The sequence below is a fragment of the Labeo rohita genome, chromosome 7 (genome assembly GCF_022985175.1).
Source record: "Labeo rohita strain BAU-BD-2019 chromosome 7, IGBB_LRoh.1.0, whole genome shotgun sequence".
Classification (NCBI taxonomy): domain Eukaryota; kingdom Metazoa; phylum Chordata; class Actinopteri; order Cypriniformes; family Cyprinidae; genus Labeo; species Labeo rohita.
Window position 1 is genome coordinate 4,998,119 of NC_066875.1, and position 26,674 is coordinate 5,024,792.

Below are 26,674 nucleotides of genomic sequence, written 5' to 3' on the forward strand. Positions count from 1 at the left end.
GATTTAATTATTAAAATTAATTAAATTAAATTATTTATTATTTTAAATTCCCACTGAAATCCTAAGCTATCATCTAAGAATTCCACCCATCAGAAAAGTCGCTGTTACCATGGAAATTAAAGTCTCACTCACTCCCACAGAACACTGTAATTCTATATAGAATAATACTGTAATAGAATAGTAATACTGAATTAAAGTAAATTTTATAGTGTAACAACGCTGTTGCACTCAAACTATTTAAATGTTTTTTTTATTAATTGAAATAAAGCTGGCATAAAATAAAGTATATATATTAGTTGGAAAAAGTGAAACTTAAACTTAATTATTAGATGAAAAAATGTAAACTTGCACATAAACTAAAAAATGTAATGTTGCACTGGCAACTAAATGAAATAAAAATAAAATGTAAATAATAAATCAGTAATTTTTTTGTAAATCTTAAATTTTTGCTCTGTCACTTATGTTTTTTTAGTGTTGTTATTTTTAATTAAACTTAAAAGTAAAACTATTAAAAATCTTAAAAAAAAAAAAAAAAAATAAAATAAAATGGCTGAAACTAAAGATAAAAACTAATAATAAAATAAAAATAAATATTGGAAAAAATATTAAACTTACTGTAACTTAAATGGAAATTAGAAATGCTGACTTGGCAACTAAATAAAATAAGTCAAAATACAAAAATTGCTAAAACTAAAACAGTAATAAAAAATAAATTAGACTAAATAGAAATAAAAAAAGAAAGAAAAAAAATAAGAAGAAGAAGAACCTAAACCGAAAAACAATGATGTGGAAACAGTTTTCACACAAAAATTGCTAGTAAATTTCACAAACAAATATAAAGAAATAGCAAGTAACACATTAAACATAATTTTGAAGTATAAATGTTTGTAGTACTTCCTGTATGTATTTGTTTGTTTGTTTGTTTCACACATTAAATTTCATATTAAACATGCCATTTTGAAGTATAAAAGCATATAGTATTTCCTGGTAAAACATACTCCAATATTTATTTATTTATTTATTCATTCATTCATTCATTCATTTACAAACAAATATAAAAAAAAATGGCAAGTGACACATTAAATGTGTCGTTTTGAAGTATAAAACCATATAATATTTCCTGGTAAAACATACTCAAAAATTAATTAATTAATTAATTAATTCATTCATTCATTCATTCATTTATTCATTCATTCACAAACAAATATGAAGAAATAGCAAGTAACACATCAGAAGTCATTTAGAAGTATAAACATTTGTAGTACTTCCTGTATGTATTTGTTTGTTTGTTTGTTTGCTTAACACATTAAATTCCATAATAAACATGTCATTTTGAAGTATAAAAGCATATAGTATTTCCTGGTAAAACATGCTCCAATATTTATTTATTTTATTTTAAAAAATTTTATTTATTCATTCATTCATTCATAAACAAATATAAAAAATGGTGAGTAACATTAAATGTGTAATTTTGAAGTATAAAACAATGTAGTATTTCCTGTTAAAACATACTCAAATAATCTTTGTATTCATTCATTCATTCATAAAAAATCTAAAGAAATGGCAAGTAACACATTAAATGTGTCATTTTGAAGTATAAAAGCATATAGTATTACCTGGTAAAACATACTCCAATAATATTTGTATTTGTATTTGTATTTGTATTTGTATTTGTATTTGTATTTGTATTTGTATTTATTTATTTATTTAACAAAATGATTACAATTTAAACTAAAATAAAAATAAAACCTGAAAATATAAAATAAAAGCTCATTCAAAATATTAAGAAAAATGATAACGGTATATAAGAAATATACTGTTTCCGTGAGGTTTTTCTTCAGGCTTCAGAAATGCTGCTGTAGGACACGGGTGCTGACAAATCCCTAACCTTATTATAATGAGTTCACATTTCCCCAGGCGTCTGACACAGTCCACAGAAGGTGTGTTTGAGATGTCAGATGTTGCTTGTCCTTTATCATAGTATTGACCTGTTGGCTTTGACGTCATTCGCTTACATACAGTACTACCCCAAATCTCCTTAGCAAAAAACCAACAACATTATCTCATTCCCCCACAAAAATGTTCAAACACATGTAAAGTTGACTGATTCACCCGTAGCGGGTGATAAAACGAAACAGCATCACTTGAAATCAATATTAATAAGCTTGATGCATAATTCAGGTATGCATTTCTGCCAGTCAGGTTAGCCTCATGATTAATTCATGGCCGACTTTAGATACACAGCCGTCCTCATTTTGTAATCCCGCGACTTTACTGTCCATCATGAGACGCGCGTGTGTGCGGTGCATTCATTCACTGGATTCACCATTATTAGTACTGATATCAACAGCACTGCGCTTTTTTGCCGAACTGTTTGCACCATTAATCATCAAAATGTGTCAACACGTCCATCATCGACGCTTGTAAATAAATTAAGCCGGCATCCTGCTGGAACACACTGTTGTTCCTGTCATCTTTTGAGTGTGTCCTGCAAGAAAAAAGGACAGGACACAGACGGCATGGACAGTGTGTGCCGTATGATTAATTTAGCACTTATAAACAGGAGTGCAGTAGATGTTTGTGTGTAAGTTAGGGAACAGAATATGTTAATAAGCAAATAAATGTGCAAATAAAGAGCTGTTTGGTGTATAATAAGAGACATATGGAGGGAGTTCAACTGGACAAATAAGGGAGAACATGCTATATATTTTCATTAGGTAATATGACATATTTCCGTGTCTTTCTTTGTGTGCATTTGCGTGAATATCAGCGTATAGCTGCTTTACCACAGGCCTTTCCTGATCAATATTTGGCTCTTTGCTGACTCCCAACCCCCTTGTTTACTGTTGTTAGATCTGACAGGCTTTCTTACTAGAGCTTCTTCAGTCGTTGTCAAACGTGGAGACTGAAGTGATTTTATTGATGGATTTCCCTGAGGACTGACCCTATTTACTTTCTTACTATAATGCTGTGTTTACAGTCTTATGTAAGTGACTTCTCAGTGCATATTATTCTAAATAAAAAAATAATTATTTGTATTGCCTCGCAACTGCTCCTCCCGAGTGTTAGTAACATATAAAAGCTACATTTATTTTTATTTATTTATTTATGACATATTAATAATTATAATAATTATAATGTGGATAACAAAATAGTTATTAAAATACCATGTTATTGTTAAAAATAAATAAGAAAAATAAACATTTATTATTAATTAATACCATAATAATAATAATAATAATAATAATAACATTTTTGTTGTTGTAATATTATTATTGAACAGTAATATTGTGTCAGAAAAAATTGTGGATAACAAAAGTGTTAATAATAATAATAATTGTAGTTTTATTATTATTATTATTATTATTATTATTATTATTATTTACTAATTAATTATAATGTTGTTATTATATTATTATTTTATAATAATAATAGCAACAACAACAATATTATTATTAGCATTATCAACCATAATACTAATTATTATAGTTATACGAATGATTAAATTAATATGAATTAATAATAGTAGTAATAGTAATAGTTATTATTATTTACTAATTATATATATATAATAAAACAATAGCAACAATAATAATAATTATTATTATTACAGCAATGTTGTTGTTGATGTGAACAGCAATATCTTGTCAGACAATACTGTAAATAACAAAATTGTTATTAAAAGTATTAAAATATTATTATTAAAATGATTATATTATTAAATGAATAATAATAAATCAATAATAATAATTGTTATTATTATTATTATTATTATTATTATTATTTACTAATTAATTGTTACTTTATTGTATTATTATTTTAATATAACAGCAACAGCATCCTCAACAACAATGAATAACTTATAAGTAAAGTTATTTATTATTATTATTATAAGTGTGATTGATCAGAAAAATAGTAATTACAAAAAATAATACTACTAATAAAAATATTTAATTTTATACATTTTTGAAATAATTCATTCTAATAGAATTATTTATATATTATATATTTATATTATTATATATTATATGTTATATATTTGGGAAAATCCATTTACATGTATCCAGGTAATGTGGTGAATGACAAAAGTTGCTAAGCTGTGATTGGTCAGTAATATTTTAAGGCATGGCTTAACTAAAAGTCAGCTGAAGACATTTTTACACAAAAATTCAGATTCCAAAACCAGCATCTGCGCTCATCGCGCCGCAATCTGTATTTACATTTTTACAGAGAACTCATGCAAATCCGTTTCATAAATCTCACAGTCATGTTGACTCATTTGCATGGCAGTGGCGTTACCTTGGCACGGCAGCGATGTGTAAAAAGAGCACGGCAGGAGTCGGCTAGCATCCGCACGCTAAGTGCTCCGTTACAGGGTTGAGCTGCAGGCAAGCGTATTGGTTACAGTCAGTAAGTTATATCCAGAGGAAAGGGTTTCCCAAGTGTGCTTGAATTGCAACGTGCTATAAATAGGTAAAACGCTTACTGTAGCCGGTGAGGTCTAAATGTACCTGTGAAATTTGTGCTAATTTTCCTGAGAGCAGGCCAGCTGTGGCTGCTGGTAGCTGTTACCCTTTTACTGACCGTATTTAGTATCTGTATGTAGGTTCATTTGACTTAAAGCTTAAAGCTTAAAGCGTTTGACCACCTCTCAAGCACCTAGACTCTCTCTCACAGTCTCACACCGCAGACGGCATGGATCAGCACAGCTTTGCTTTGTGACAGCTCACCATCTACAAGGGCCACAGCCACTTACTGTCAAAGCCAGTGAATTACAGCCATGAAGGAACTGTCAGCTGCGTGAGTGGCTCTGTAGCTCGCAAAAAAACCTCGATCTGGTGCCGTGCAATAATGCAACATACATCATGATGTCTGTGGATATTTCACGTGATGGATGAGGCTGTCGGTCGCTACTGTCCTTCTGTTTTGAATAAAATTAAACTGTAGATCTTCGATCTCGGTCGTAGATTCAATGTAAAGTATTTTTATTTTATTTTTTTATTTATTTTATGTTTTTTTGCACCAGAGGACTTTAAATGAGACCCCATGCTCTGTTTTTTGATCAAATGCTTGGCTGCACAATTTAATTAGTCAGAGACTAATAGTGCAAGATGGTGTAATAAAACTGGACAAAAACAGATTAAAATGTTTGTGAAGAGAAACAGAAACAGATTTGCATTTATTGCTTAGTGGAAAGTTTTCTGTGATGTGCAATAACACTAAATTGAGTCCTGAACTAATATTGTTGTGGATCATTTAGCTAATATTAGCTGCTTAAGAAAACTACATAATTATAAACAAGCTTGACTCTAAATTTGGTTTTAGCCGCAAACCTTTTTCCAAACCGCAGAGGAATCTACAATGATGCAGTGTTGTTATTGTTAGCTAAAGCTATTTTTTTTTTAATCGAACTAAAGCTGAAACAAAATACAAATGTAAATAAATATATAAATATATTAAATATTTTATATTTGATTAATTAATGTAAAAAAAGTATACAAATATTAGATAACTTAAAAAGTTAATTAGAAAAAAAGTTATATTAAAATTAAAATGGAAAATATAAAAATAAAAGCTAAAATATGAATAAATACTACATTGAAATAATATCAAAATAACATGGTTGTTTTGCACTTTGGGTAATACACTACCAGCCAAAAAATCTATATTTAAAGAAGTCTCTTCTGCTCACCAAGCCTGCATTTATTTGATCCAAAATACAGCAAAAGTAATATTGTGAAATATTTTTACTATTTAAAAGAACTGCTTTCTATTTGAATATATTTTAAAATGTAATTTATTCCTGTGATCAAAGCTAAATTTTCAGCATTGTTACTCCAGTCTTTTAATGTCACATGATCCTTCAGAAATCATTTTAATATGCTGATTTGCTGTTCAAGAAACATTTATTATTTTTATAGAAATTATAGAAATTAATAGTTTTATTTAGCAAGAATGCTTTAAATTGATCAAAAGTAATGATAAAGACATTTATAATGTTGCAAAAGATTTCTATTTCAGATAAATGCTGTTCTTTTGAACTTTCTATTCACCAAAGAAACGTAAAAACATTCTACTCAGCTGTTTTCAACATAGTGATAACAAATGTCTTTGAGCAGCAAAAAAAAGAATATTAGAATGATTTCTGAAGGATCAATTGACTGGAGTAATGATCCTAAAACTTCAGCTTTGAAATCAACAGAAATAAATTAAATGTTATGTTTTCATGCTTATTTTATGTTTAATTATTGAAACTAATGTAATTACTGAAACTGCATTATTCTGCATTCTTGAAGATGTTGAAAGAGGTATACATGTCCATATAGAATACATGTCCATTCATGTTTGGTTTTCAGAAATATGTTACGCTGATGCAGTGAAGTAGAGTACATACTATTATTAATATATAAAACATTGATGTGTTTGAAAGACTGTTCAATTCCTGTTCAGCCCTTGTGAAGAAGAAAAAAAAATACCTGTAGCATTTTTTCAGTGGTTTTCTGAAATGAGAAGGCAATGTTTTTCAGTGTTTTTTTTTCTTTTTTTGAACCAAGTGCAAATTCATGCCCCAGTTGCATGAAGAAACAGTCAAGAAAAACAATTATGTTTTACATTTTTACATTAACATTGTAATCATTATTCTGTTTATTAAAGCCAAGTATGAATCTCATCAAGTTAGTGTTTTTAAACATTTTTTATTTTTATTAAGAATAATATCCCAAGGCAGTAACAATATATTTTATTTGTTAACTTATGTTCAGCTATTTTGTTTAATAGTTAACTTTGAACTATTTTTGACTTTTTTGGATCATCACTCATCAAAGCTCGATAAATATTTGTCAGAGCCATGGAGATTTACTTTAAATTTCACCAATTTTTACTCGTAAAAACTCCCATAGATCATGTTTTCATGCCATTTTAAGTCTTATTTTGATGTAACAAATTGGTTGTATCTAAGTGTGTGAGTTGTTTACTTTTTTAAAATTAGTCTTTCCATTATGGCATTATACAGTATTGTTCATTCAGACTGATCCATGAACGTGCACGGGACTTGAACCAATCACAGCTGATCACAACCAGTCATATCCAATCATGTCGCAATGGAGGCATTTCCTCCTCTCACATGACTTTCCCCCATTCATTCTTAATTACTCCCCACCAAACTCACTGCATGCTTTATGGGGTCTGTTAAAACTTATTGGGCTCATTGGAGGCGAGAGAGTTGCGGATTCCCACTGTAACTTTACCTGCTGATGTCGCTGTGGGACAATGTTTCTTCTGGAAAACAAGTCATTTATGCACTTTTGAATGTTATATTTGGTAATATTGGCATTGTTTTATTTTTATACTACAATTTTTTTTCTTATCAGTTCTTTGAGGAGACACTGCCTTGCTTCCTTTTTGTTGACCAACTTAAGTATTGCAATTTCATAATTCTTTCAAGTATGGTTAAAATGTTCTGACGAATGTACCGACAAGCTTTTATGATAAACTAAAATGTCATTTTTGTTGAAACTTATTTAAATATATTTGCAATTACACATTTGATGTTTGCATTTTAGTAATATCAAATAACAGACTGTTGTTAAAATGATAATAAAGTACATTGTGTGTTTTAGTATGTTAGTCAACGCATCAAAATAAGTACTTCTTTAAAGCATGACTTTAAAGAAGATTATTAAAACATGTAAAATGTACTCTAAAGTTAAAATTTTTTAATTTGAAATTATTACAAAGTGCACTTTTGAAAAGTGTACTTAAGTGTGTTAAGAAGCATAGTTATGAAAGTATATGTAAGTGGCCTTTTATTTCATTATTATGTTTTTTAGGAAATGTAAGTTTAGGGCTTGCAGTACACTGCAAGTTCACATTCAGTACAGTTAAGCACAATACTTTTACAAGAATGGCCAAGTTAAAATAAATCATGACAGTATGAGATGACCCTATTTAAACTCTTATATTTTATAATCATTTGCAGTCTAACTATTTAAAACCTGATAGCAAATTTAGATGATTTACAGTACACTGAGACAGTCTACTGTGAGGAGGCATTTCATTTTCTAGTTGTAAAGCAGGACAGATGTCCAAATGTGTCTCGCTGAGAGCTTCCTGAGCACCTGCAGCAAGAGGCCCTCCAGCGGTCCTCATGGCGGAGCTGCGTCAGACGGTCTACTGGGGCTGCAGGTGCTCTCGCTGTGCAGCAGACGCCTCCTCATACAAACAACATTTACATGAATCACTCCATCAATTAATCATGCAGTGCCAATTTTATTTAGCGGGTACCTCTAAATCACAAGTGCAATTTACTTAGTACTCATTTTTAAAGTAAACAGACCTGATTATGAGCTATTTTAAGTACATATTAGGATGTGCTTTATTATGAACATAATATACTTTTAAAGAATGTATTTAATCAAAGAATATATTTTAAATGTATTGAATTACAGATTCAACATTATAAATGTGTAATTACAAATGTATTTAAATACATTACTTACAAGCTTTAATAAATGTGGCATTGAAATATATTTAAGTTTACCATAAATGCTTGTCAGTACATTAAGCAGTACTTTAACCATATTTCAAAAACAGTAAAAGTAATTATGAAATTACAAAAAAGATGTATTTAAGTTGTACTCAAGTGGGTCAAAAACACTCTTAAGTTAATCTAATTGCATTTTATATAAATTTAAACAGTAACTTTTTACAATAAGGTGTCATTTGTTAACATTAGTTAATGTATTAATTAACATGAACGAACAATGAACAATAGATTTATTGAACTTTTTATTAATCTTGGTTCATGTTAGTTAATACAAATGCATTTTTATAATTATTACTTTTTTAAGTAATGCATTAGTAAATGCTAAAATTAACATTAACTAAATTAATAAATGCTGTAGAGGTGTTGTTTATTCTTCATTCATGTTAACTAATATAGTTAACTAATGTTAACTAATAATCCTTATTGTAAAGTGTTACCATTTAAACTAATGCTTTTCATTTAATTGTAAATAACATGCAGTTTAAAAAAGTGTATATTCAAGTACTTAACGTGCTTTAGTATGCTAGTCAACAATTTTTAAACAAGCACTTTTTAAAAGTGTACACTCTGAAAAATTCTGTGTTAAAAGCAACCCAGCTTGGGTTATTTGGCAACCCAGTGCTGGGTAAATATTGGACAGAACACATGCTGGGTTATTTTGACCCAGCTGGTTGGGTTAAGTGTTTTTACAAAACATGCTGGGTTATTTGATTAAAGTCAACTGTTGTTTAAAAATTATTATATTGCTGGTTTAAAATGGACTGGAACTTATAAAAACACACACAGAATTACTAGAGGCAACAGTAATAATCCAAAGATTATCATTAAGCAATTAAGCAAATTTCATTTATTTGGGTGAATACAGCATAGTTTACAATATTACACATTTAAACTCGTTTAACAAGCATTTTATACATAAAAATGTATCATTTAAAAGTAGAAATTAAATTTTAGTGTATTGCAACAGTTCTCTGTAATTGCTTTTTACCGGAATATTGCTAATTCTTATGCCGGTTTGTCGCCGAAATCTGTGCCAGTGAAGGGCTGCTGTTCGCTGCGTTAACTGTGAACTTATCAGACTCCTTGCGTTTCACTCGTAGCTAGATGCCATGTCTGACTCCAATAAAGAGTCGAAATAAAATGTATACAAACCTTTATTCTGCTAAAGAAGTGCATACAGCCTTATGATTTCCGCGATGCGGAAAACGCAGACAGAATCTCGGAATCCAGTCATTAAAAAGGAATGTACTGAATAAGCAGATGGAACGGAATTTGTCAAAGTTTGAATGAATTAATCAAAAGCAGGTCATTACACTTAAATCACACCGCAATATGGACTAGTATCTGTAAATATTATGCTGCAAAAATACCATTTAAATGTGAATCCTACATGTTCTGCTTGTCTCTGTGTTAATGAATGGTGCAGACCAGTGGTTTTGTTTACTACACACACTGAAGCGCGTGTGACGCTCATGGTGATTTCAGCATTTGACCGTTCCATTTTAGGAAAACTAGCGTCATATCATACACACACAGAAATGTAAAGGTAGACACGGCAACACTTCAAAATAAAAGTCTGGTTTAACTTGAAGACATTGTGCCAGAAATATATTACTACTATTACTACTACTACTACTACTAAAAGTTTTTATTTTTTTATTTTAATAGTAAATTCCCCTTTTTTCAAAAAAAGTTTGCTTAATTTTCAATAATTAAAAGATAAATTTTTTTTAATTAAGTTTTAATTAATTAACCAGAACATTTTAAATACACATTTCTAAAGGGTAAAAAAAAAACTTTCATAGGGCTATTTTAAGAATACATTTGAATAAATTATGTATTCAAATAACTAGACATGCTAAAACATAAAATCTGATAACAATAAAACATATGGTGAGAAAAAATAAAACATTTCATAGGCTCTAAACATGTCATTTTTGTTAAACCTTTATTAAATTGATGTGAAGTTTCATGATTTTAATTAATTAGACATGCCCTTTGATTAATAAAAATTAATTTAACCATTAAAAAGGAGTTGATAAAAATTAAAACGGAAAAAACGGAATTTGGGAAAAAATAAAACTGATTTCATAGGGCCCTAAGTGCAAATCAGGGGCGCTGAGAACCTGTCTCTCCTGTAGAGGACTCAAAAAGCCTGCGTTCTGACTGACTGTAACTCAGCAGCTGGGTCGTTTCATCAGAGACAAGCTTAACTCAGCGGTTGGGTAGAAAAAAAATAACCCAGCATTAAATGACCCAGCAGCTGAGTTACAGAAAAACTACCCAGCGCCTGGGTAAAAAATATTAAAAATTACTCAATAAAATGACACGTTGAACCCAGCATTTTTTTGAGTGTACTTAAGTGTGTTATGAAACACAGTCATGAAAGTTACACTTTAAATGCACTTAAGTGGCTTTTTATTTCATTAATATTAGCTCCACATATGATTTTTAAACATATAGTTTTAAGATTTAAAGTACACTGCAGTGTGTACAATCAGTAACAATTATTTACACTGTTTTTATAGTCCTTTACAAGTAAACTGAACAGCATCTAAGAATGTCCAAGGTCTGTATTAGTTGTGAACCAAAACAAAAGATCTCATGTAAAGCACCTGCTTCTGAATGTCTGAAGTCCCTCAATGTTTGTCCTTTGAAGGCCACCATCTTAATTTGGCTGTAATTAGAAACAGCAGGTCATTATTCTCATTAGCCAGAGAGGCATGTGTGTGATGGCATAACAGAGTCTGCTGGCCAGGGCACCTGCTGCTGAGAGCAGTTGGCAGTTAATACGAACAGCACCAACACCAGCAATGCCAGTGCTCTCTAAACCTGGATTCACACACTGCACCAGCCAGTATGTTAATCATTCCAGAGCCTTTCTGCTGGTCCTTTAGGGCAAGGCTGTCTTTTTGTGTTTTGGTGTAGGTTAATATGCTGATAGGTTTTTGAACCGGTGGAGTGAAGCTCCACAAAGCCTCAATTTCAAAAACATTAAGTGATGTTATAAGCTTACTGTTTTATTTATATACTTATTCTAGCATTTTTCATAATCTGAACCCTGAATTTTTCTTCTAGTATGGAATGAAAGGCATTTTAAGAGGACAAATCATGTTTTTATATTACAGAGTAATTCTGTGCAATTTTAATGAAGATCTAGATTAAGATTTAGAAATACAGGTGGAAAAACTGCTTAAAAAAGTTCCACATTTGTGTTACAAGATCGCCCTCTATTGCCTAAATTGAGCCTTGCAGTAATATTTCACTTGCTGGACTGAAGCAGCTTTGGTTTAATTGATTATCCATGTATCATTTTTTAGAAAAGCATGTTAAAATGTGAGTCTCAAATATGATGTTCTGGCTTTTGGGAATGTATATTTGTTCATCTTTGCATTGCATTGCATTGCATTGCATTTATTTTTTAAACCCTACAGTAAAAACTGTATTGACAATAGGAGAGTCAAACCCTTCTTTAAAGTCGACTCCAGCACATCCCAAAAACTTTCAGTAGGCTTAAGGTCATGACTATAGTGATCAATTCATGTGCTTTTCTGAATCACCCTTTCACAATTTGAGCCCAATGAATCATGTCATTGTCATCCTGGAATATGGACATGGGTATGTCTTCCAACATGGTTGTTTAAGAAATGAAAAGCTGCTGCATGCAAAACAATTGTTGCTAATGATCCAATCCTAGCCTCTTCAGCTTATTTAAATCCAAACTGTGACTATCTATTTATGTTTATTTATTTATTTATTTGTATGATTTTATTTGTATTGTTTGTTTATTTATTTATTTATTATTATTATTATTATTATTATTATTATTATTATTATTATTATTATTATTGTTTTTTATTTTTACCAGTGTATAAGCCTTATATCAAATATGATTTGCAACATTTTGGGTTATATACACCTATCAGTCAAATGTTTTTAAACAGTAAGATTTTTGATGTGTTTTAAACAAGTGTCTTCTGCTCACCAAGCCTGCATTTATTTGATCCAAAGTACAGCAAAAAGTTAAATTAGAGTTTTGAAATATTTTTAGATTTCTATTTGAATTGATTTTAAAATGTAATTTATTCCTATGATTTCAAGCTGAATTTTCAGCATCATTACTCCTGTCACATGATCCTTTAGAAATCATTCTAATATTCTGATTTGCTGTTCAGAAAACATTTATTATTGTTATTGTTATGTCAAAAACAGCTGAGTAGATTTTTTCAGGTTTCTTTGATGAATAGAAAGTTCAGAAGAACAGCATTTATCTGAAATTGAAATATTTTGTAACATTATACATGTCCTTATCATCACTTTTGATAAATTTAAAGTGTCCTTGCTAAATAAAAGTATTAATTTTTATCATTTCTTTTCCAAAAAAAAAGAAAGAAAGAAAGATTTTTTTTTATTTCAGATAAATGCCGATTGTTTGGAATAAATGTACTCAATTGTTTTAAATATTGATAATAATAGTAATAATAATAATAAATGTGTCTTGAGCAGCAAGTCAGCATATTAAAATGATTTCTGAAGTATCATGTGACACTGAAGACTGGAGTAATGATGCTGAAAATTTCGTTTTGTTCACAGGAATAAATTACATTTTAAAATATATTCAAATAGAAAGCAGTTCTTTTAAATAGTAAAAAAATATTTCACAATATTACTGCTTTTGCTGTATTTTGGACCAAATAAATGCAGGCTTGGTTAGCAGAAGAGCTAATCAGAAGAGAATTCTTTAAAAAACATAAAAAATCTTACTGTTCAAAAACTTTTGACTGATAGTGTGTGTGTGTGTGTGTGTGTGTGTGTGTGTGTGTGTGCACCTGGTATTTATCACGTCATGGGAACCAAATGTCCCCACAAGGATAGTAATACCAGTAAATTTTGACCTTGTGGGGACATTTTTTAGGTCCCCATGAGGAAACGGGCTTATAAATCATGCAGAATGAGTTTTTTTGAGAAAGTAAAAGTGTGCACAGTCTCCTGTGAGGGCTAGGTTTAAGTGTAGGGCGATGGAAAATACAGTTTGTACAGTATAAAAACCATCACGCCTATGGATTGTCCCTATAAAACATGAGAACGCAATGTGTGCGTGTGTGTAAAGGTTCAATAAACTAGATTTTTCTGACTATTATTTAATATGTCAGGCTTTACAGGGTTTAGCAGCTTGATCTACTCAGTTTATCTCAGTAACCCCCTTATTAATGAAGACTATACTAGTGAAAGAAATGAGTCGTGACTGACTATGAGGAGCACAGCTCTACAATGGCATTGATAACAGAAACCATGCAGATTTGTGAAGAAACATGTAGTTTTGTGTTGTTCCGGTGTTTCAACACTAGAACAATTTAGCACAAAAATGTCTGCACATGGCACTATTGGCATCTTTGAAACTTGATTCTCTCAGGGTTTTTGTTTTAATGCAATTATGAATGTATACTTACATTTCAGACTCTCATAGGATATTTCAGATGACATTCTTGCCAAATGACAGATGTGGTTAGCCTAATCTGTGATGGTGATATATTGAGCACTGCTTATGGTTATGGAGCACTACATGGATAGTCTCAGATATTTCACATCTTGTCTCATACTGCCACTGTGTGGTCATACTGGGATAGTTTAGTTTTGTCCCGTTCAGCTGTTGGATAAATGAAAGTAAATAATGGTTGCACTTTATATTAGGCAACGTTAACTGCTATGTACTAACATTAAATCCACGGAAACTGTGATTTAATGTGTAACTACGTATCATTCTGGAAAATTCTTACATATGCTGCTAATGAGTTTGAAGTATGGTTAGATTTAGGAGTAGGGTTCTGAGGGTAAAAGTACTTTAAATGTCACTACAACACACCAACATGTATGTACATAAAAAGTATATTGTATCAAATGGCCAGATAAAGATTTAATTTCAGCATTTATTCTTTTTCTTTTTCTTTTTCTTCTTCTTCTTCTTCTTCTTCTTTTAAGTTTTCCAAAATAGCAATGATAATAATAAATTGTACAGGTGTGATTTTTTTGTTTTTTTGCTCCTGTATTCTGTGAGTCTGACAGTTTGATAGCAGCTTGCTTTAATACTGGTTGCAAGTCAGAGATAGTTTTATAGCTTGTTTTCTCTATCCAGTATCTTGGGTTAAGTTTGCTGATTTGTATATAGCCATGTTTTCATTCATCAAACATTGGTAACACTTTAGTTTAGGGACCAGTTCTCACCATTGACTAGTTGCTAACTAGTATGCACATTACTAGCATATTAGCTGTTCATTAGTACTTTTAAAGCACATATTAATACCTTATTCTGCATGACCATATTTTAGATCCCTTGATCTTAGCCTATACCTAAACTTAAAGGGGTCATCGGATGCCCATTTTCCACAAGTTGATATGATTCTTTAGGGTCTTAATGAAAAGTCTATAATATACTTTGGTTAAAAATTCTCAACACCCTTTTTACCTTATCAAATGAGCTCTGCAAAAATCATCCAATTCTGAGGGATTGTTCTTTTAAATGCAAATTAGCTCTGCTCGCCCCGCCCCTGTCTACTCTCTGTGGAGTGAAGAGCTTGTTTACTTCAGCTGCGAAACTTGCTAAATAGCACGTTATTAGGAAAGGTGACTGCAGAGATTCATAAACCCTTATACTCACTTCTGCTACAGGTGAAGCTGGATCACAAATGATTCGCACAAACATAAACACATTTACAAACAAACGTAATCCACTGCATCTTCAGCGGCTCAGATGTCGGGAGTAAATGACGACCACTGTTCATTATTACATCCAGCAACACAACACCTCAATCGCTCAATCGGAGATATTCTTGTCTAACTTACATCCCTGCTCCGGCATCGAAACAATGGAGGTCGGACTGTTACAGCTGATTTAGAGCGGGTCTGAGGTAAGACGCTCATGTCAATCAACTATCGTCGGAGCGGCCTGTGTCGGTGAAGCATTTTTATTATTATAGGGTAGATTTGTACATACACTGCCAACACACATTAATGTTTAAACAACATGTAAAAGTGAACTTTGCATCCGATGACCCCTTTAACAACTACGGTCCAGTCAAGTTTTCAAGCAGTAAGATTCACCAAGCCTGCATTTATTCATTTCAAAGTACAGCAAAAACAGTAAAATTTTTAAATATTTTTACTATTTAAAATAACTGTTTTCTATTTAAATATATTTTAAAATGTAATTTATTCTTGTGATTTAAAAGCTGAAATTTTAGCGCCATTTCTCTAGTCACATGATCCTTCAGAAATCATTATAATATTCTGATTTGCTGCTCAAAAACATTTATTATTATTATTATGTTGAGAACAGCTGCGTAGATTTTTTTCAGGTTTCTTTGATGAATAGAAAGTTCAGAAGAACAGCATTTATCTGAAATAGAAATCTTTTGTAACATTATAAATGTCTTTATCATCACTTATGATCAATTTAAAGCACCCTTGCTAAATAAAAGTATTAATTTCTATAATTTCTTTCCCAATGAATAAGTAAATAAATAAATAAATGACTCCAAGCTTTTGAATGGTGTAGTGTATAATGTTGCAAAAGCTTTTTATTTCAAATAAATGCTGATCTTTGGATCTATTCATCAAAGAATCCTGAAAAACATGTGATACTGAAGACTGGAGTAATGATGCTGAAAATTTCACTTTGATCACAGGAATAAATTACATATTTAAATATATTTAAATAGAAAGCAGTTATTTTAAATAGTAAAAATATTTTACAATATTACTGATTTTGCTGTGTTTTGGATCAAATAAATGTAGGCTTGGTGAGCAGAAGAGACTTCTTTAAAATTATTAAAAGTCTTACTGTTCAAAAGCTTTTGACTGGTGTACATTACTAACTATTGATAAGCAGTAAATTAATAGTTTAGCAAGTACGGTCCCCAAAGTGTGACAAAAAAATTAAGCATGGCATCTACCTTGACTAAAGTGCATGCAGAAAGATGTCTTTTGGTAAGACTAATTCATTCTTAAAGCTTGTGCTGATTGTGCACAGTCGCTGTCCGTGGTGCTGAAAGTCTCTCTCTACCATATGAATGACTATAACATAGATTAATTATTTTATAGCATTTTGATTACAATTTCTGCGACTCTGGTTACACAAAAAATATAATAATTACGCAACCTCACAGAAACAACTTACAGATTTTATATACTGTAAAATGTGGTAACCTGCAATTGTTACCTGAAAGAACCCATAAAAAGTTTTGTTGGTATAAATTAATGTGTCAAAGTTTATAAAGTGATGCCAAATAATATATTTATTTTATATTAGATGTTACCATATTTTCAGTGTAGGTAGTTCACTTTTCAAGCTTCAGTGATTCGCATTTTGGACTATGGAAATCTATTCCAAAGGGTCATTTTAAATACTTTTTGAAGGTTATTAAATGTTTACTTCCAAGACTTCTTTTCGGGCCTTTTTCCCTTCACCTCTGTATCAGAAGTTACTGTTCACACTGAAATCTTTTATAAATCTCCACCGATTTCACACATACGGTGGCTGAGAGAAGTTCAAAGCGAGCAGGGGGAGACAGACGCCTCTGTCTGCCTTCATTCTGTTTTGCAGGGACCTTGAGATCATTTCCGCACACTGAGCTCACTAAAGTGCCCATTGACACGCTGAGAAAATTGGCCTTTGATGGCGCTTCTTTGTGGTGAATTGGCACAGGGTCGCAGGGTTCGGGGATGAACGGACGTGTGGGTGGAAGAGGAGGATAATTTGAGCGTATCTGTGGATGTGTGTGACTGACTGTGCTTAGAGGTGAGCTGAACTCTCCAGCTGCTTCAGGTGAAGCTCGATGTGTTTGTGTATGTTGACAAAAGCTTGTGATGGAGCTTTATATGAACTTTTGTGACACTTTTTTCTCCTTAGATGGCCACTGAAGGAAACTAAAATGTTTTCATCAAATAAACCAATGAATTTCAACTGGTGGGTCATGACCCAAAAAATGCATCCAGGGTCTGCTCTGGGAAAATGGTGCTAACTAACCTTGTAAGCATGTTTAGTATATGGCTAAAATAAAATGAAATAAAATAATGATAAAATTAAATTAAATTAAATTAAATTAAATGGAATGATAAAGTAAAAAATAAAATAAAATAAATAAAATAATGAAAAGAAAAGAAATGAAATGAAACAAAAAATCAAATTAAATAAAATTTTGTGTGACATGCCCTTGTCCTTAAAACACGAACAAAACTATACTAAGAACATACAAAAAAAAGTTACATTAATAACAGATTCATTTGCAGGATAAGGTTTCGCACCATCCATGATCTTAATAATCAATCTTAATATTCTTGCTTTTTTTTCTAACCTATGCAGGTCATGGCAATATAAAACAATATAAAAATAAAAAATATATATAAAATGTTTTTAAATAAAATAAATTAATTAAAATATTCTTTTAAAAATTTACATATATATGCACTTTAAATACATAAATAAATTGCATGCATAAAATACATTAATAAATAAAATAATTAAATACACATTTGTGTATTTATTTGTTTGTTTATTTATTTTCTCTTTTTTAACATTATGCAAAATAATTCACTTGCAGCGTAAGGTTTTGCACCATCCGTGATTAATCTTAAAAAACAGTCTTAATACTCTTGTATTTGCATTTGTCACGCTTGTGTAAGGAGGAGACCAGAGAGGGAAGTAAAACGGAATGATATGTTGTTTATTAACAGAACGAGTAGAAATAACAAACATGAAACAGCAACAGAAGGATGGATTAAGATGACTTTCCTGATAGCAGAGTACAATGGCGATCTCGAGAAGTAACAGGGAGTGGAAGGAGCACACACCGGAGATTCTGAGCAGGGTAGGGTCTGGAGCTAGCATTCGGGGTAGTGAACTGTAGACCAGACAAACACTGAATGAAGGAGCAGTCTATTTATGGGGTGTGGTAACGAGAGTCAGGTGAATCCAATCAGAACTCCGGTGAGGCAGAGCAAATGGGTGGCGCTGTAGGTGACGTGGCTGATAGAGGTGGCTGAGGTGAATGCCTGACAGCATTCATTAAAATAAATAAATAAATAAATAAATAAATATATTTACTTATTTTTTTTATTTATTTTTTTATTTTGCAATATGCAAAACTTGCAGGGTAAGGTTTTGCACCATCCGTGATCAGTCTTAAAAATCTTAATATTCTTGCATTTTTTTTTAACCTATGCAGTTCATGGTAATGGTAAAAAAAAAAAAAAATGAAATAAAATATATAAAATGTTTTTGAATAAAAAAATAAAACAAATGAATTAATAAAAAAAAAAAAAAAAAATTACCTATATATGTAATATAAATACATTAATAAATTGCATGCATTAAAATTCGTAAATAAATAAATAATTACTTATTTTATTATTTATTTATTTATTTTGCAATATGCAAACTACTTCACTTGTAGGATAAGGTTTTGCACCAACCTTGATCAATCTTAAAAAACAGTCTTAATATTCTTGCATTTTTTTAACCTGTGCAGTTCATGGTAATGGTAAAAAAAATGTATGAAATAAAATGTATAAAATGTTTTTTAATAAAAAATAAATAAATAAATTAATTAATTAATTAATTAATTAATTAAAAAAACTAAAAAATGTACCTAAATATGTAATATAAATACATTAATAAATTGCATGCATTAAAATACGTAAATAAATAAATTAATTAATAAATATTTATTTATTTACTTACTTATTTTATTACTTATTTATTAAATTATTTATTTTGCAATATGCAAACTAATTCACTTGTAGGATAAGGTTTTGCACCAACCATGATCAATCTAAAAAAAAAAAGTTTTAATATTCTTGCATTTTTTAACCTATGCAGTTCATGATAATGGTAAAAACATTACGAAAAAATTATATATCAGATGTTTTTGAATAAAATAAATAAAATAAAATAAATAATTTTTAGTGTACCTATATAATATGTAATATAAATGCATTAATAAATTGCATGCATAAATTATTTATTTATTTATTTATTTTTTACAATATGCAAATTAATTAACTTGTAGGTTAGGGTTTTTCACCAACCATGATAATCTTAATAATCATTTTATTCAAGTATTTTTTATTTATTTATTTATTTATTTTTTTAACAAAACAATTTTTTTACTGATTCGATCACCGCTTGATGTACATTGTAAACATCTCAGTCATAAATCTGCATCCCAAAGCAAAATCAGTTGAGCAGTGCTAAAAAAAAATATCCCAGCGGATATGAAATGTCAAAGTACTTTATAGAAAAGGAAATGAGTAATGTTTGAGCGATTCAAATGTACGTAGCAGATTTCCTTTTGTCAGAAATTAGCTGTCATCTGTCAACTGCAAGAATGAGGAGGAAACAGCTTGAACCGTGTCTCAAAGCGAAGGCTCTACGTTTGCAATTTGCACACCCACACATTCATGGGCAATCATTTCTGCCTGCTTTTGCTAATCAGTAGTTTTAAGATGAGAGACTCACCAGAGGAAAAGCACATTCTCATGCGTCTCATAAGGCTCGAGAGCCTTTCTTTCCGTCCTCCGGTTCGAGTTTCCATGGAAGTCAGTTTTAACTTCACACGGTGTTACTTTCTGAGAAAACCCCATGTGTTCCTGCCTCCTCCTGGAGTCATGATTAAGTGGACTCTCAGATGCACACAACTCTTACATTACACCTCTTGCGATCGCAAGATAGCAATTACCACGCCAGTACGCCCATTTGATTAAGATCAAATTGTTGTTTACATACCGCAATCTCCAAAAATCACGATTAATGTGTTTTTTCCAGAGAAGTCGCTTCAGTTTTGCAGCAGCCCGCTAATTTTCTAGTCACCACGCGGGTACTTTGATAGAGCTTTTTTGCATTTCTCACAGGGGAAGTATTGCTTCAAATGAAGGGTGTGTGCCGTTGAGAACTGCTGGTTTGAAGTAGACGTATTATTATGCATTAATCTCCGTCGTTTTAATGAGCGCCGGCTTCGCTCGCTCTGGCACGATTGGTGCACTTGAATTAAAAACAGCCGGCGAACAGAAGTCAGAGTCGACAAACGGCGTTCGGGCAGCAACTGTGCTCGGTTCACACTGTGCCCTTTTCCCCTCCTCCTCCTGCTTTTGCTGCTCCCTCCCGCCTCTTCCTCGTTTCCTGCGAAGAAGTATCTGTTGAAAGAGTGGGGGCACGGCAGCAGAGCGTACGACAAGAACGCAGAGAGCTTAATGAAACTGCTGTTCAACTGTGCCAAAGTGGAGCAGCTTGGAGGCATTGGTCGAGATCAGAATCAAAACTGGTGAGACGGCTTGAGATCTTCATGTGTGCGAGTGAAGAATAAAGCCAAAGCCATAAAGACTCAAACTGCACTTGAGGAGAGCCACAGTTGTTCCAGGACAACTCTGAAACCGCTTGCGAGCCGCTGAGATTGAGGGCGAGAGGGGCAACATGGGCGCTTTGATGGTGATATTTTCACTGCAAACCAAACAAAGGAGAAAAAGGACAGGTAGGCAGTAAAGAGTACTTTTATTATGAGTCACAGATGCTGTGAAGCCTATAGTACAGGATATTACATTGTGCATTGCATATTCTTTGTGCTTGTTTAATTAGACAGGTGCTTGTTTTATTAGACAAGTCCAGAAGTCTGGACTTGTCTAATTAAATATTGTCTAAGCCTGGAAATGAAGAGAGTTTTAAGGATTTGAAAAATGTAAGACATAGAAATGTTATGTTGAATAAGAAGTAAGGATGATTCTGCGTCACAATCTTGTTTGGACAATCTTGCAAATCATGCTGGAGAACATGATCATCAGGTTTTACACACACTTGTGGAGTTTATGCTTTTAATTTTTATGCTTTTATGCTGATAATATTTGTAAACAAACCTATTCATTTAAAGGGTCACACTTTCGTTTGGGGATCGATTCTCACTATTCACTACAAATATTATATGGGTAGGATTGTAGGTCATGGTCATATAGAGTTAAGCATTAATATGTGCTTTATAAGCACTAATAAACAGCAAGTTTCTGGTAATATGCATGCTAATAAGCAACTAGTCAATATTAAGAATTTTACTTTGATAGAGCTTTTTTTTCCATTTCTTACAAAAGTATTGCTTCAAATGAAGGGTGTGTGCCATTGAGAACCCGTACTTTGATGCTTATTAATAGTTAATAAGGCAGTTATTAAGTTTTGGTATGGGTTAGGATTGTAGATTATGGTCATGTAGAATAAGGCATTAATTTATGCTTTATGCACTCCAAAAACTGCTGGGTTAAAAACAACCTAGCGCTGGGTAAAATATGGACATACCCAGCAATTGGGTTGTTTTGACACAGCAATTGGGTTAAATGTTTAACCCAAACTTCTGGGTAGTAACCCAAATGTTGGGTCAAACCAACCAAATCACTGAGTATGTCCAAAAGCATATCAGTCCAAAAAATAGATAAATAAATAATTCTAAACATTTGAAGCACTGCAAAAAAAAAAAAGTATCAAAACAATTTTCACTTGGAAATTGCCAGTAAATTTTATGATTAATTGCAAATAAACAGCAAATAACACATTGAATTAAATGTAATTTTAAAGTAGCAAGACTGGATTTAAAGTATTTTTAAATTTGAGTATTTTCTTGTAAATTATACTCAATCTTTGTTTTATAATTTTGAACAAAAAATCATTTTAAAAACATTCAAAACAAGTGTTCTCAAATGTGATATGGATATGTAACAAATGTATTCATTTAAATATTATTGTCAAATATCTTTTTTTTTTAATATAAGATGTTCTTTCTTCTGCTTGTGGGTGTATTTTGTCTTTCGTCTTGAGAAACGAGTACACCACCACACACCGATGATTCATGGTTTTATGCTTCTTTGTGTGGCCAAAGAACTCCAAAGGGAGAGTTTCTCAGAAATGCTGTACAAGAGGCTTTTACCAAGAAATACAGAGGATTCCTTGCGGGGAAGAGAGGTTGTGACTAATCAGATCACAATTACTGAAGATTTACACTGAAAAAAAAATGTTTCACTTTCAAATAAAAGAAATTGAAATTTCTTGTACATTTCACAAAGAAATAACACACTGAATGAAACATGAAATGGTGAAGTAGAATAACATGCTCCTTTTTATTTATTTGTTCACAAATAATAAATGAATAAATATTTTTTTTACCGCTAAAATAAAATAAAATAATTAGGGCTGACAGTTTAATGCATTAATTAATTAGTTATGAAACAAATAATGTGATTAAAATATTTTTAACTGCTGACCCCACTTGCAGACCTGTACATCATTTTATATTTCATGCAGTTGACTGTTGACAAATATGATGCGGGGCAACAACTCTGTAAATGCAGTTATGCCCTAAAATTCAAGATACTGGGGCAAAAATGCTCCTGTATATATTTATATATATCACACATCACACGATATCACAGCAAGAGGAAGCAAGAGCAATATGACACGAGTGCTGATTTTGTCCTGATCTATCACAAGTTAAAATGTGATTTTATGCAACAGTTCAGTAAATAAGAAGTTTGATATTGTGTTATATTTTAAATACAATATTATGTGTTTTTGCTCAATTTTTGCAGAGAACATATTACCTTTGAGGCCACATCAGAATTGTTGTGTCTCCGAGCAACACAGCGGTGTTTAGTTTCTGAATGAATCAGCCCTTTGAACGAATCGAATGAATAATTCATCACCTCCACCCGCTGGCAGATATAGTTTCATATTTAAAGTATCATTTCATTAAAAATAATCATAATCATAAAAATAAAAACATTAAAGGGATAGTTTACTCAAAAAAATTCTGTCATCATTTACTCACCCTCATGTCATTTCAAACCTTTCTTTTATGGAACGTAAAAGAAGGTATTTTGAAGACTGTTGGTGACAAAGCAGTTTTGGTTAACAATGACTTTCATTGTATGAACAAAAATTTTCTCAAATTATCTTCTTTTATATTCCATAATTTACATTAGGCCGTTGCAGCCTAAATGTTTATGTGTAATAAAATTTATGCTGAATCAAATAAAGTATTTCTTTCTAAAGCTACAATTTGTAATGTCTACTTGATACTTTCTCATTTAATACAAAAATCGCTTTAAATAAATTTTTGTGGGTATTTTCACAGTCAGATTTATTTTGCGATTAATTAGATTAAACATCATGTAATTAATTAGCTTAAAAATTTTAATTAACTGACAGGCCTAAAAATAATAAAATAAAATAAAAATTCTGTGTATTCTTTCATTTTTTGAACATATAAAAGCACCTTCAAACTTCAATCTGTAAAGGGGTGAGGACAAATTCTCTCTGGTATTAACTTTGTGAATGGACCATTAGTGATGTGGTGCCTGATTTTATAGGAACTCTTTATGGAATATCTGCCAGGCCATCAAGCTGTGAAATTAAATCTCATTCACCTTCCACATAATCCACATAAATCTGATGGCACACACTCCTTCATGCACTGTGCTCTCATTTCAGGGGAGTTTAAGACTGTATGCTGTGATTTTGTCTTTTAGTCTTTTATTGTTTTGAAATCTGAGGCACTGTGATAATTTGTCCTTTTTACACACACTGTCTGTCTCCTGTCTGCAGCTCTCTTTCATATCTGGTTCATGTCTGTAATGATTAAGGTTAGTCATTTGCTCATTTGCATAATGCAGAATACATTACATACATTACATAAAGTCGAAAGGGGGTGAAAATAGCTGCTATCAAAGCAAAGTTTCTAAAATGTCCACTGTCCTGAATAGCTTATTCACTGCATCCCTGTTTCTGAGACTGAGTTAATGGAGCAGAGCTTTGGTTGTGTTGAATATTTCTAACCTCAAACTGCATGTGTGGCTTAAAGCGGTTCTGGTTGATGTACACCGAAAACTTATTTGACTATACTATGTATTGTAACATTTCATCATAATGAAGAGAGAAAACATCAGTACATAACATTTTTATGTTTTTGTGAGTTACTGAACTGATGGGGTTTTTTTTTGTTTGTTTTTTGCATGGTGAGTCAAGCAATTGCTTGTCAGTTTTAGTCAGAATCGTTTTACACGATAGCAAATAAATAAATACATACTTACATACATACATAGGATTTTTGTAAGTTGTAATATTTACAAGAAAATACTATTTTAGTCTTTCTACTCCAAAAATCCATATTTCTTTTTCTTTGTAATTTATAACAATTATTTGTAAAATTTACTAGCAGTCTTATAAATTGTTTCATCACTATTTTTGTTCTCATATAAATTATTTAAATGAAAATATTTCCTACAACTAAGTGTGAATTAAGCATGGACTTAAGATAAAATCCTTAATTTGTGCCTTTTTTAATTGAAGTTATGGAAAAAGGAAGTGTTAAGAATATCAGTACTGAAACAATTTATTGTAAATAAAGTTGTAAATAAAAATACTATGAATGCAATTTCCAAAAAAAATAAAAATATAAAACTATATCAGTCCTTCTGAAATTAATCAGATTAATTGTAGATTTTTTGCAATTATTTCTGTAATTTTATATTTTATATGAAAATAGATCACAAATGATATTACATTTAAAATTTTACATTTTTTAAAATGTTCAAATTTTAAATTTAATAAAATATTAAATTGTTAAATTTAAAATGACATTTCATGTGGATGTGCAGGTAAAATCTGGAACGCTGTTCTGATTATCCACTAGAACTGTTCATAAAAATATCCAACATTGGAAACTAGCATGTTGTTTTTTGCGTAGTTTGCAGTTTCCCCATTCTATCCTGTCATAGAAATACCAATTTTAACACATCTCAGCAGGACACTATCTAGTTTACCCTAATAGTTGTGATGAAAAATGTCCGAAAAAACATAACATCCTGTAGTTACAGCATTAAACTGCCGATTGTTTTCAAAGGAGCCCGCTGCTTAGATAAGCAAGTTCCCTTCTCTCCAGCTTTGGGATGTGAAGGTTGTGAGGAACTTCACAACAGCTATATCTATAGAGAAAGTTATATTTAGTGTCTCATTCCCAACCTATATTTTATGGATGGTTTGTGGAACAGGTTGGGAATAAAATGAATGGGCAGCCTTGGTCCTTCTCCTAGGCAATATATCATAAAGAAGACAGTTTTGTGCATTGTAAGCAGAAATCAGAGGAACCCAGATTCCCACACTGGGAGCTCAGCAGTCTGTTTGGACTAAGTTTATTTGAACTGTGTGAAGCTTGTTATTGTGGAAGCATTCGGATGCTAGAGGAGATTGCTGGATGATTTATTGCACTAACAAAATACTAAAGGGTACCACAGTATTACTATGTTTTTGGACATGGTACCATGGCATTGTCTTTACAATGCAAAGAAGGTGCATCTAAGGACCAATATACTGTATATATAACAAAAAGCTGCATTTACAAATGATCAGTATGAAATAGTTTTAGATATAAAGTATGCCCTTGTGAAAAAGAAGTCAAAAGAAGTCAAAAGTTTACATACACCTTGCAGAATATGCAAAATGTTAATTATAAAATAAGAGGGATCATACAAAATGCATGTTATTTTTTATTTAGTGCTGACCTGAATAAGATATTTCACATTAAAGACATTTACATATAGTCCACAAGAGAAATTAATAATTGAATTTATAAAAATGACCCTGTTCAATACACTTGATTCTTAATACTGTTGTTACCTGAATGTTCCACAGCTGTTTTTTGCTTAGTGATAGCTGTTAATGAGTCCCTTGTTTGTCCTGAACAGTTAAACTGCCTGCTGTTCTTCAGGAAAAAATCCTTCATGTCCCACAAATTCTTTATTTTTTTCAGCATTTTTGTGTATTTGAATCCTTTCCAACAATGACTGTATGATTTTGAGATTCATCTTTTCACACTGAGGACAACTGAGGGACTCATATGCAACTATTACTGAAGGTTCAAACGCTCACTGATGCTTCAAAAGGAAACACGATGCATTAAGTAAAACCTTTTTGAATTTGAAGATCAGGGTAAATTTAACTTATTTTGTTTTCTGGGAAGCAAGTAAGTATCTTCTGTAGCTTCTGAAGTGCAGTACTAAATAAGAAAAATATATTTAGACAAAATAAGAAAAAAATTAATTCTTTTC

General features: G+C 31.3%; 1 protein-coding gene across 6 annotated transcripts in view; it reads left to right on the forward strand.

Moving 5' to 3' along the window:
* kcnip4a (potassium voltage-gated channel interacting protein 4a) overlaps window positions 1-26,674 on the forward strand; it is a 240,063-nt gene that overhangs the window by 113,763 nt on the left and 99,626 nt on the right. The window contains exon 1 of one of the 6 annotated variants that reach the window (XM_051115604.1): window positions 20,682-21,066. The exons of the other annotated variants lie outside the window; for them this stretch is intronic. Coding sequence (XP_050971561.1) covers window positions 21,009-21,066 — 58 coding nt within the window. The 5' untranslated portion in view covers window positions 20,682-21,008. Of the gene's footprint in view, window positions 1-20,681; window positions 21,067-26,674 lie in introns of those variants that run through there. 6 annotated transcript variants of the gene reach the window in all.